We start from the raw sequence: 13,372 nt of genomic DNA, 5'->3' as shown, positions 1-13,372 counted from the left end.
CCTGAATTTAGAAGGTGTCCTATTTTTCTTTCCTTAATAATATTTGCAAAGAATATAGTTTAAACTAGGAAAGATGAGATCTGCGCTTTCCTGGGTCATGCTTCTTCCGCAATGCCTTCTTCCAGCTGCTGCTGACCCTGGTCCTCTGACAAGGGCAGACTTGCAACAAAGCCAGGACACCCTGGCAGAGTTCCCCTGGGTCACCACTGCATCAGATTTCCAGCAAATGTTGTCAGTATCGATTCACTGGTAACTAACAGGGAGCAGAAAGAGCCTTCCAACCAACATCAGGGTCTCTCATGAGTGTAGTTACATTCATTCATTCAAGAGTACAACCCTTGTCCAAAAAAACTGCTTCGCTCGCTCACGTATCCTCAGCGTGTACAAAGTTATCACCTGGTGCATACCTGGTTCTATTTCTTAAGCACCTACTATGTTCCAGTCACTGTTTGAGGGGCTGAGGATACAGGAGACTCTGCCCTTCCTTAGGATGCTTATTGTGGCACTGTTGTGGGGAAAGGCGAAAACCAGCAGTTCCAATCTACACTAGTCTTCCAGACAGGGCAAGGTGGAGAGTCACAGAGAGATGCTATGACAGTTTGTCTGAGGAACAGGCTTTCATGGAAGGCAACTGGCCATCCATGGCCTTCTGAGTAAGCCTCAAGGGCTGCACAGGCAGGCTCTACTGCTTTTATTAGCTCTCCTAAACACGTCATTTTGAGAAAAAACACAGAACTTGGGAAGTTTCTATGTTCTGCGGCTTTCCAGTCAGCAGCTCTTAGGTATGACAGCCACACATCACTTGTTGCTCAAGACACATGTACGTGACACTGTTTTGCTCTGTGACTTACCAAAGTGCACAAACACGAGCTGGCCCTCATCAATTTGAGCCTGAGTGAAGTTCTGGATACTTCTGCCAGGAACGGACTTGAAGGCCAGATGTCCATTGCTGGGAGGGGTGACCCAGTAGACCAAGTCCTGTGGGGACGAATCCTCATCTTCTGCACACAGGTCATTTCTGGTCACCTCGGTGACAGAATTTGCCCACACCTTAAAGGGAAGAGAAGCAATTCCAGTGCACCTTCACAGTCAGGACCCTGGGCCCATGTGAAAAGATGAAAAAACATCAAAACAACAACAACGAAACCAATTCGCCAGAGGATTTCAGGAATGGAGTTACTTTTTAACACATATAGGTGTTTTGCCTGCAAGTATTTTTGTGCACCATCTACATGCGTGGTGCCTATGATTTAGATAAGAAGTTAACTAATAATTAGCTAATTATTTACTTATGGTTACAAAGCACCCTGTGTGCTGACCATATGCTAAATATACCACATGGATTCTCAGACAGTGCAGCATCTACTTTGTGAGCTTGGTTTGAGGGTCTCTACTCAGTTAAGTAGCTAATGGCCTCACCAGCTTTTAAACAGCCAAGGAGGAAAATGCACATTGCACATTTGTTAATCCCCTGACTCCTCCTGTCTAACATGAAAACAAGGGCCCAGTTTCTTTGTTCTTGTGCAGTTTGCTGTACTGATGGTTCACATCTGTAACCCTAGCTGAGAAACATGGCTGCTTGCCTCTTACTGTTATGGCATCGCCTAAGGACATGTGTGTGCGTGTGTGTATGTGTGTGTGTGTCTTGCTCTCTCTTACCCCCATCTCTTCCACACTTTGTGTGTTCAGATTTGTGTGTGTGTGTGTGCTCGTGTGCACGTGTGCACAGATGTGTATGCATGTTCATTTCATGCAGGTACACACACGTATGTATACATGTGTTGGCCAGAGGAAAACCTCAGGTATCTTTCTTCAGGTCAAGCACTTTATTTTTTTTTTTAGACAAAGTCTCACTGGGACCTGGGGCTCATGGATTAGGCTAACTGTCCAGAGTGCTCTGAGCACCTGCCCATCTTCACCGCTCTAGCACGGGGACCGTGGCTGGCCGACCGTTGTCTGTGGGTGCTGGGGACTGCAGTCAGGTCCTCACACTTGCGTGCCAAGCACTTTACTGACAATGCTTCCACATCTTAACCCAACAGTTCCCCAAATTTGTTGCTCATCCACCATGTGCCAGCAAATATTTTGGATGCTTGCACGTTAGCACCGACTAAAACAAAAGGAGCCATGCCTTTATGGGTGGGACCTGCACTTCAGCAGAGGGCACAAAAGAACCCAGAAGAGAGGCAACAGGCATAACAAGAAACGAACAATGTAGTGAGTTATAAAAAAAAAAAAATCACTGCACCAGGAAAAGGATGAAACCAGGTAGGGTTCTGGGATGTGGGATGTTAAAACAGGAGGGTCAAAGAGAAGCCATGCACATGTGTGCATATTCACGAGCGGGCGGGGGGGGGGGTAGAAGGAATGGTGGAGAGGTCACCACTTCACGGCAGGAAGAAACTAAGCAAGAGAAAGGAGAAGAGGTGACGTCTCAAGACACAAGAGACGGTAAAGCTTGCACTGTCAGAATGCTAGCTTGTCCTCCATGGCAAGGGCAGAATCCAAGTAGAGTCTTGACCTGGTGTACAAAATATCCAATCCACCTGGCTTTTATGTCACGACGATCTGTAGACACAGGGAGACCACTCAGTGGGTGACGACAGGAGGGGAGGCTTGGAGCCACAGCAGGACGGGAAGTGGTCCAGTTCTCGGTGTCTGCTGAAGGCCATGAGGACTTGGACATGAGAGGAAGGAAAGGCAGGGCACGGACAGCGCATTAGGGGCCTTGCCACTGAGAAGGAGACATTCCCCACCGTTGGAAGAGGCACAGCTTCATGCCGAGTGGACGAGAGAGATCTGTTGAGTCTAAATGATTTGAACCCTGAGTCTCATCATATGGAATCAGAATATTCTAGACTCAGGGACTCACAGGATGTGGTGGTTTGAATAACACTGGCCCCCATGCCCTCGTGTATTTCAATGCTTAATCACCAGGAAGTAGATGATAGGATTGGAAGGTGTGGCCTTGTCGGAGGAACTCTGTCACTGAGGGTGGGCGTTAAGGTTTCAAAAGTCAAGCCAGGCTGTCTCTGTTTCTCTCTGTGTACCTCACTGTTTCTCTCCTTCTGTCTCTCTGTCTCCCTCCCTCCCTCTCCCTCCCTCCCTCGTTCTCTCTCTCTTCTCCTCTTACACCCACCCTCCCACCCCCTCTCTGTGTCTCTGTCTCTCTCTTTCTGTGTATGTGTGTCTGTTTGTCTGTCTGTCTCTGTCTCTGTCTCTGTCTCTGTCTCTCTCTCTCTACTGCAGCTACTTCTCCAGCGCCATGCACGCCGCCATGCTTCCCGCCATGATGACAATGGACTAACCCTCTGAAACTGTGAGCCAGCCTCCAACTTAATGCTTTCTTTTGTAAGACTTGCCTTTGTTGTGGTGTCTCTTCACGGTGACTAAGACACAGGATATTTCAGTAACACCCAAAGCAAGCGGCTTTATCATTCACTGAGCTTTCACACCTCTGTCTATGTTTTCCTTACAGAACTATGTGCACACCCTGAAGCGAATGCCCCATCTTTACTCTTAGACTAGCACTGTACCTGCTTCTATGCTTTTTTAGCAGAGCATCTAAGACTTCACTCCATTCAATGGACACACTGCATGCTCAAAAGGAACAATTTTCCTCAGCAAAAGAAGCATTCTTTTTCCACAGTGACACTTCATGTCCCATGTCATCTAAACGTCACAGAAACAGAGTTTGGATGGGAGTTCAGAAGGCATGTAGGGTTTTTAAAAGTTTCATACCAAGCCTGATATCCAGACAATAAAAATCATTCAAATTCTACCTAAAGTTCCATCTACTGATAGCAGGGAAAATCCTCATTTGTGAATGATCCCTTAACTTTGTGAAAGTTGGCAGCTATGGTCATAAAATAATTGTACATTTAAAAAAATCCCCATGTGCGTGCGTACACACACACACACACACACACACACACACACACACACACACACACACACCAGAACTTACACATACAAGTTTGTGTTCCATTCTACAAGCCTACTGTGGTAGTCTGAATGAGCATGGCCCCATAGGCTCCTATGTTTGAATGCCTGGTCCCCAGTTGGTGGAACTGTGTGGGAAGGATTAGGAGGTGTGGCCTTGCTGGAGGAGGTGTGTCACTTAGGGAAGGTTGTGGGATTTTTAAAAGCCTACACCAGGCCAAGTTGCTTTGGTTTTTTTCCTCCAACTTGCAGATCAGATGTAAGCTCTTAGCTACCGCTCCAGTGCCATGCCTGCCCTGCATGCCATGCTCCCAGCCATAATGGCCTTGGGCTCACTCTCTAAAATTGTGAGCAAGCTCCCAATTAAATGTTTTCTTTTGTAAGTTTCCTTAGTCAAGGTGTCTCTTCACAGCAGTAGAAAAGCAACTAAGACAGTTACTTACTTGAAGACTAACACATGCCAAGAACAATAGCACTGCTCGAAATTCTAATTCTTGTGTTCAAATTATTATTATTATTATTTTTTTTTTTTTTGGTTTTTCGAGACAGGGTTTCTCTGTGTAGCCTTGACTGTCCTGGACTCACTTTGTAGACCAGGTTGGCCTCGAACTCACAGCAATTCGCCTGCCTCTGCCTCCCGAGTGCTGGGATTAAAGGCGTGCACCACCACGCCCGGCCCAAATTATTTTCTTTTCCAAAACCATTGGATTTTGTTTTTGTCCAATGACAACCAGGGTTCAAGTCACTGTCTTGGTATTTACTAGTATTTATTAAATAAAGATTATATAATAAGATAACATATATAATATAATAACCTAATATAAAAAAAGCATCCTCAGGTCCACATCTTTTAATTTCTCTTATTAGTAACAAGGAATAGTGGGATTATTGTGTATGTTGCACTTTGCACAACCTTACCTGAGACACAGCAGGCCTTTAGTAAACACTAGCTTTGTGTTGCCCGTTATCTTCATGAGATTAGGCTCTGAGGATGAGACATTATTGGATCTTGTCTTGTGGTGCTGGGTGGCAAAGCCAGGCTCGCAGGTGGTTTTGAACTGTGTAGTGTTGATGTTGGGAAACAAACTCCAGCCTTCGAGAGCAGCAAGTGCTCTATCTACTCAAGCCAGTGTGTGTGTGTGTGTATGTGTGCGTGTGTATGTGTGCGTGTGTATGTGTGCGTGTGTATGTGTGCGCATGCGTGTGTGCGCATGTGTGCATGTATGTGTGTGTATATGTGTATGTGTGTGCATGTGTGTGTATATGTATGTGTGTGTGCATGTGTGTGTATGTATGTGTGTGTATGTGTGTGCATGTGTGCGTGTGTGCGTGTGTGTATATGTGTGTATGTGTGTCAATGTGTGTGTGTGTATATGTGTGCGTGTGTATTTATGTGTGTGTGTGTGTTTAAACAGTACTCAAAAGTTGGCCCAGTTATGGCAATAGGACCAAGTCTACTTCCTACCACACACACTGGATATTTTGCTTAATTTCACAGCATCCATAACAGGATGAGGCATTCACCTGTTGACAACTGCAATTACTGGCCATTTCTCTCTCACCATTCAGAACACACTCACTGAAGACTTTATTTTAGCAGCAAGCTCTAAGGACATCAACTTTTCTATGTCTATTGGAAACACAAAATTAACTGCGTGTTCAAATTACTAGGTGTTAGGTTTAATTTAACTTGTTGGAAGGGTGCAGTTTCTATAAAATATATAAATTGGCCTGTTTAACAAAATTCCATGCCTACCAGTCTCAGGCTTCATATTTTTTAATCATTGCATGTGGCCTATTTTTATTTCTTCAGGAATAATAATTAATTTGGGAGTGTGCTACCATTTCTTTTCCTGTAAACTTGTAGACACTCATGTTTTTTCCAGTCAGGTATATGGCAGCGCTGTCGAAGCGGATTTCCCACTGCAGTTCCTCTATGGCTAAGCATTGCTTTCTGCCTTTCGCCTCTGGGATCTGCATACCATCTTCCAAAACAAATGGAAAACCTGTCACTTAAAACAAAAACCACCCTCGGGTCTTCATTTCTATTCACATCCAATTTAGTTCAATTTGCAGCCCCATTGCTTCAAGGGCAGCTTGGTTCAGTGCCCGGCACTGGGTCATAGCAACTTCAAATAGGGGAGAGAGGAGAGACAGCAACGACCTCAGACTCCAATTCAGATCTGAAAGTGATCCAAGGCTCAAGAAATAAGTATCTGAGAACAAGCAACGTGCCCCCGGGGCAGAACACCTAAGCTCGTCTCTGCTTGTGTAAGGAAGGCCTAGTAATGACCCAGCATCATCCAAGCTCTGACACCAACATTTCAAAACCCCAATCTTTGTTTCAGATTTCAGGTTTCAGGGGAGTTACGCTCTAACTAGCTGCCCTTCTGTGTGGTACCCCGTGACTGTGACTGACTTTTGTAGCCTTGACTCTCCCGCTGTGCCTGGCTCAAGTTCAATTCCCAGCACTGTACAAACATGCAAAGCCGAGCCAAGCCAAATAAACAGAAAAATAACTAAACGGTTCCTTTTTTTTGGGGGGGGGAGGGGTAAAAAAGAAGCCAAAGCATTATAGTATTATAGTACAGTATTTTGGAAAGTGGGAAAATGAAGCCCCCTTGTGGCCAGAATTTTATGTGTCCTATATAAAAAAGGATCACTGGCCATGCTTAAATACAAAAGCACTCTTAAGAATGGATTTCAGAGCAGAGGAGTCCCCTGGGATGCCCTAACCATGAGTCTGGTTTGTCCACGCACAAATGACCCCACTCACACCACCAAACACCCTGAGAGATGGCCCTGCAAGGCCTGCGGCTTAAAGTCTTGTCACTGCAGGAGAGCTACACCACAGGAACCTCTGAGGCAGAGAAGGCAGTGCTCAGACACTGGCTCTGAACCCCCACCCAGAGTCCAGAAAGCCATCGGGGACTCTGCTTTCTCCACTCCCACGTCCTTCTCCAGAGCAGCCTCTGGGTGGATACTCATGCCATCCACAGGCCCTGACAGGAGTAAGAGGGATAGGGCCAGATAAGATCACCTGAAGATGATATAAAATCTGGGTCACTGATGTGGCTCAGGAGGAAAAGGTGCTTGCTACCAAACCTGAGGAGCCGAGCATGACCCCTGGGACTTACATAGTGGAAGGAGAAAACCAGCTCCTTGCAAGTTGCCCTTTGACTTCAAGACTCACGCATGTGTGTATACCCCCTACCCCAAATAGATAAATGTGATGTAAACACACACACACACACACACACACACACACACACACACACACACACACACACACACAAATCTTAAGGCCTTGTGGGAGTCACACTTTGCCTTTTGTCCCTGAGTCTGTCTCCGTCTAAGTTTGTTATTTGGGGAAGTCATATCTACTGTCCCGCCCCACTGCTACTCTCTACAGCCAGTGCACGCAGCGCAGAAGTAGCCCACTTCTTCTAACCCTGACTCCCCCTCCACATTTAAGGTGTGCATATACCCGGGAAGCTGCCTACTCTTCCTACTTCCTCCGGAGCCCTGGGCTCCACTGTAACTGTGAAGGAGGAAGCAATAGTGTTCGGCTGTTAAGATCTCAAGCTCACAACCTGATTCTGCTACTTGCTATCTCCCTGAAGTGCCCTCCCTCTCCCCTCCCCCTCCCTATCTCGGCTAAGATTCTTCTGTGCTATAGATTCCTCATCTGTAAACACAAATGATACCCAATAGAGTTTGTTGAAGACTTATGTTACGCACTGAGCCCAATACCAGGCACAGACTAAATACACCGGAAGTATTAGCCACCTTGTAAGTGGGAAGGAAGTGGTCATAATCTTCACCAATGAGCTGCTCTGAAATGCAGAGAAGAAATGTCGTTGTCAGTAAATGTCACTAAATCTGGGGAGAAATGGCCTCATATCTGCTACTGGAAAATATACTCTTGCGGTTATTATTTTAATTTAGTGCATATGCTTTCCACATTTACTTCTAGAAAAGTGTTGACAGACGCAACGATTCTTTAATATTATTGGCACTTGATTCACGGAACTCCCTGCAATATGGCCAATACACTTAGTCTTTCCATGCTAATTTGTCATTGTTACCAGACAGTCTAGTGGGAAAGACAGAAATATTTTTAAAACAAAAAACACTGGGAGCAGAAAATAATAGTGTATCTCAGATTCCATGAACTGCCTAGACAGGCTTTCTAAGTTAAAAGGGCCAACTCCTGATGCTTCTTGGCTCCTTTTCTAGCTGAAATTGAGACTGATAATGGATATTATTACTGTGCTTTAAAATATCAATGCACAAGACGACATTGTTCTAAAACCTTCAGGCTGTCCCTCCCCCGGTCTCTCTGGTGTGTGTGTGTGTGTGTGTGTGTGTGTGTGTGTGTGTGTGTGTGTGTGTGTGTGTGTGTGTCCCCTCAACTCTACCTCCTTTACTTAAATTCTTGTTTGTTACCTTTCTTCCTTTGTTGTGACCATGACTTTGGATGACCACAGCAGTCCATAGAGTGAGATGGCCAGGCATAAAAGAAGATGCGTCCTGGTCACCATCCCAACCTGCTTTCTAGCTGGAAGGGCAACGAGCAGGCAGGGTTAACTCGGCTGGCAGAGCTGAAAGGACGACACGTCACAAGGAGACTTCAAAGCTGAGGACAACAGGCAGGCTTTGCCGCCTGGCAGACGGCGGACCGCTAATGTAGCAAAGAACCCTGACCATGTCTGTCCTGACAGTGTCTGTCTGTCCTGACAGTGTCTGTCCTGACAGTGTCTGTCCTGACAGTGTCTGTCTGTCCTGACAGTGTCTGTCCTGACCATCTGTCCTGACAGTGTCTGTCTGTCCTGACAGTGTCTGTCCTGACAGTGTCTGTCTTTCCTGACAGTGTCTATCCTGACAGTGTCTGTCCTGACAGTGTCTGTCCTGACTGTCTGTCCTGACAGTGTCTGTCCTGACTGTCTGTCCTGACAGTGTCTGTCCTGACTGTCTGTTCTGACAGTGTCTGTCTGTCCTGACAGTGTCTGCGCAGTGGCGTGCTGGTTATTCTAGGTTGGAATAACTTTGTCATGAGCCTATGGTGTCAGTCTCCAGGAGCTCAGGATTTAGCGATTTCAACAGATGATCTCCTAGACCTTGACTCGAGTCATAGAAGATGAAGTGTCAGGGCTGAGGTGATGGCTCCGTCAGTGAAGTGCATGCCACACACGCATGAGGGGCCTGAACAACCCATGGCACCTACATACAAAGACAGGCCTGTCTGGCATGTGCCTGCGATTCCAGCACTGGAGGCGAAGACAAGAGAATCCCCAGTGCTGACAGGCCAGGCGGCCAGGCTGGTCCGACTCCGAGCTCCAAGCCAGAGAAAGACTCTGCCTCAAAAAATGAGGAGAAGACGCGGTTGGAGAAGATACCCAGTGTTGATTTACATTCTACGTATACACGCCACACAAATGCACACAGACAACAGACAGACAGACAGACAGACAGGCAGGCAGGCAGGCAGGCAGGCAGACAGGCAGACAGACAGGTCACATTTTTCCAGAAACAGACAGAATAATGGAGGGGGCACTGCTTAGCCACATAAAAACATCCGGCTTTGCTAGCTTCATGGCTTGCAAGCCTTTCAATTACCCAAAGTAGTTAACATGTTTTACACACCAACTAGTGTATGTGTACGTGTGTGTGTGTGTGTGTGTTAGACACAGAATATTTTGGCATTACATATTCTGTTTCATTTAACACGTATTTAAAATACTGATGTAGGACCATAGGACCTGTTACCTCCAGACCACTCCCATTATAGGTAGCAGGAGTGTGGGCTCTGCTCGGACTCCCCAGGCTCAAATCCCACTTTTACTAACTATATGGCATTTGTCAAGTGACTTGACCTTTCATTGCCTCAAATATTTATTGTAACCCTCCTCTGATGATACGAATTAAGGAAAGAATTAAATGAGAAATCATTTAATCAGTTAAAGTTGAGCCTGACACATAACAGGGGGTGGGATTGGGGCTGGGGGGCAGAGGGCAGGTGGGGATGTGACTCGCAAATGCCGACTGCTGCCCAGTATTATCTCTGGAAACCAAAAGAACAACACAGCATCATGTTGATGGGTCCTTGTGCTCAGATATCAACTCTCAACACGGAGCTAATAGTTATCATCCTTTTTCTCGCACGAGATTTTGTCGGCACGCGCCAGGCTTACTTCAGCCTGCTCACCTTTGTTCTGGAACACTCCTGGGCTAGTAAGGCTCTTCCCTCTAATATGCATACAAATGAACCATCCAATCAGCCCACTCCTCAGGAGTGAACAGCAGACTCTGCTCCCTAGCGAGGTCCACTTATAAGCCTGGCCCTTGACTGGCACCTGGGGCTGCTAACCAATTTAATACACTGGCTCAGAACATTCCCCGAATGATAACCGGGACTCGCCGTATCTGAAACTGCAATGTTATCCATGTGACCGACTCCTGCTTTTCTCCTGGGAGTCTGGGATTTGGGTTCTTTACCAGGCAGAAGATGCCGGTCGACCTGACCACTCCCAAAGAACATCTTTGCCACTCGGCAGCTAGTGAGCTTTGTGGTAGAAGCCACTTTGCATGTGTTGTCACAACTCACAGGGCCAATTGGCTGTGTCCCGCGTGACCTCACTGGAAAAGCACTCCGGGGAGCTGACCTAGTTTCCTCTGGGCCCCACCCCGAGCGCTGCTTCTCTCTGGTGATTTTGCTTAACTTGTTTCCCTGAGATAAATCTTAGCCACAGCGTGACAAGTCCTGCCAGTCCCGCCTAGATGAGGCCTTGGTTCCCCTAGCACTCATGCCTCCATTAAAAAGTCCTGTCCTCGGAGAGGTCTCCCCTCTCTGACAGGAGGGTGTCATCCTGAGTGGTGGAGAGACTTGGCTACTCCTCCCTTAATGACTACACTCCTTGGGAGGGCTACAGGTATAGAAGGCAGGTCTCAGTGAGCATCCAGGAAGTGTAAACTTTTACAGCAGGGTTTAGCCACCATTGATAGCTACCATTTTTAAAAATTCATTCATATTACATCTCAATTGTTATCCCATCCCTTGTATCCTCCTGTTCCTCCCTCCCTCCTGCTTTCACCCTATTCCCCTCCCCTATGACTGTGACTGAGGGGGACCTCCTCCCCCTGTATATGCTCATAGGGTATCAATTCTCTTCTTGGTAGCCTGCTATCCTTCCTCTGAGTGCTACCGGGCCTCCCCATCCAGGGGACGTGGTCAAATATGGGGCACCAGAGTACATGTGAAAGTCAGACCCCACTCTCCACTCACTGTGGAGAATGTCTGGTCCATTGGCTAGATCTGGGTAGGGGACCATTTCTTTCAGTAGGCAACAGGTCTGTTCTTGGAGGACTCTCTACAAAGCAACTTCTGTGGAAACTGCTCCAGAAAAGCCTGGGTTGTGGGGGAGAGGGACAGATGTAACTGAAGACAGGAGTTCTAGAAGCTTCACCGGCCAATACATAGTGTTCTCGGGGAACAGGGTAAAGGCTGCAAAGAAAACTCAAACTTAAAGTTCCAAAGGCCTACGTATTTCCTCATGAAATGCAGAGGCCGAGGAACTCACCAAGCTGTGAGACAACAGAGGCACTAGGAAGCCTGCTCCCAGATCACACCACCTCCAATGGTACCACATGTTCAAACTGCAGCTGGCTTTGAACAAACGCAAGACTGGCTACCTAGACTAGCCCCTGGCGGGCTCCATGGTTGCCGGCACAGTGGGCCCATTGGTCCTGGAATGCTTTGCTATTTTACAATAGCATCAATATAAATCAGAGCCGATCTGGTTGCCCCAAAGTTCTTGTATTAAATCAAAAGCATGCAGCACTCACCTGGAGGATGTTATTGGCTGTTATCACTGGGGCCTCATCATTGACAGACTCAACAAACACAAAAAGGGTCCGAGGCCGACTCTGTTTTCCAAGCTCGGAGCTGTTTGCCAAGACGGTGAGACTGTCCAGCAGCTCCTCGCTGCCACTATGAACGTAGTGAATCAACTCCTGCTCCACCTGAAACCAAAACCAGACAAAAGCATCAGGAGGTCCTGAGCTATTTAAGAGTCAAAATAGAGTTGAACATAAGCAAACAAGCAAGCAGCATGCATTTAGTTCTCTCTGCTCTTGATTATGTATGTGATGCAACGTCCACTGTGACTCCCCTGCTATGGTGGGCCATAACCTGCAACTGTACACTGAAATAAACCCCTTTCTCTCTAAATCATGTTTTGTCAGGGTAATGTTTATCATAGCAACAGAAATGTCACTAAGACAACCTACTACCTCCTAATCTTAAGCCCTCACCTTCACAACAAAATCATAAGTCTCTTCACCTAATATGCATCTCCTGTGGATAGATTATCACAGAATATACACAGTCTAATTATTTTACCACAGAAGATCTCTTCCATAGTGATAAAGCAAATGTAAATATTTACTTTTATTCCCATTTTTATTTTGATTTTGAAATGGCCACTGGGTGATTTAGTTATTCATCTTTGATTTGTAGTAACCAAAATCCTCAGCAAATTCCTTTCCTCTACTGGAAACACGGAAGATGACCGCTCAGCACCAGACATCAGGAGAGGGTTTAAGCCGAATGGAAATTTACCTACAGTGAATATGACCCAAACACAACGGCAAGAACTCCCAATGCTCCAAAGGGCTTGCTGGAGCTCTGAACAAGTCTCTGAGGCTGTGCTTGCTTTGACAAAATTTAGCCAAAAATTTTAGCCGCTGAACTTTGCCCATCCTTGTGGTGCACTTCCTCTGAGCAGAGCCTTTTGATGTTACAGGGGTGTTCCTGACAAGGGTTGAAAGGTCCAGTTAGGGCCTCCAAGGAAAACCACGGCCTCTCACACAGGCACAATGAGAATTTCTTTGGAGTTCAGTGGGTAGAAGATTCCAAAATAACAGGCCTCACCTCAGATTCCTAGAATAACGCTGTTGGCTACTTGTGAATGGAGAGGGACTGATGACAAGATGAGAGGACTCAGGGGGAAAAGCTCTTAGAGACACCGACAGTGCGCACTTCTAGGACACTCTACCCGGAGAAATGCATCACTTCCCCCAAATTACACCCCCCACGAGGAATGCATCCCAAAATCTCATACCATTTAACGATATTTGGCTGAAAGCTGAGGAAAGGGTGTGTCCATTCCTAGCTTCTGAAAGCCAGAAAAATATCTGCTGATCTGACAGAGGTGCCGGCACTTTCTAGCTCCTGTTTCAGCTTTACTCATTTTTTTTCCTCTAGTACTAACCTTTATTCCATATGCTATGAATTTCACACATTTCTTGTCTCTCTGCCTCCCTCTTTCCCCTGGAGAGAAAATTCCACAAGGACAGGGGTGACTGTATGTTTGGTTCACTGCTATGTCCCCCTCACCCAGCTCTAGAAGCCCAGACACAAGATACTCAC

At 46.5% G+C, this 13,372-nt stretch overlaps 1 protein-coding gene across 15 annotated transcripts in view; it reads right to left on the bottom strand.

Annotated features, from left to right (window-relative positions):
• The window catches only part of LOC311608128 (chondroitin sulfate proteoglycan 4-like), a 97,602-nt gene that overhangs the window by 68,275 nt on the left and 15,955 nt on the right, over nucleotides 1–13,372 (bottom strand). For all 15 annotated transcript variants that reach the window (XR_014782844.1, XR_014782845.1, XR_014782846.1 and 12 more), the window contains exons 5-6: nucleotides 11,788–11,964; nucleotides 852–1,050 (exon numbers count right to left, since the gene is read on the bottom strand). Coding sequence is in view for 4 of the 15 variants with exons in the window: in XM_084800409.1 (XP_084656535.1) it covers nucleotides 852–1,050; nucleotides 11,788–11,964 (376 nt within the window). In the remaining 11 variants the exon portion in view is untranslated. The remainder of the gene's footprint in view (nucleotides 1–851; nucleotides 1,051–11,787; nucleotides 11,965–13,372) is intronic.

This window comes from Acomys minous (genome assembly GCF_964271855.1).
Source record: "Acomys minous genome assembly, chromosome: 11".
NCBI lineage: Eukaryota > Metazoa > Chordata > Mammalia > Rodentia > Muridae > Acomys > Acomys minous.
Note: the sequence above shows the minus strand (reverse complement) of the source record. Positions and strands in the feature narration are given on the sequence as shown.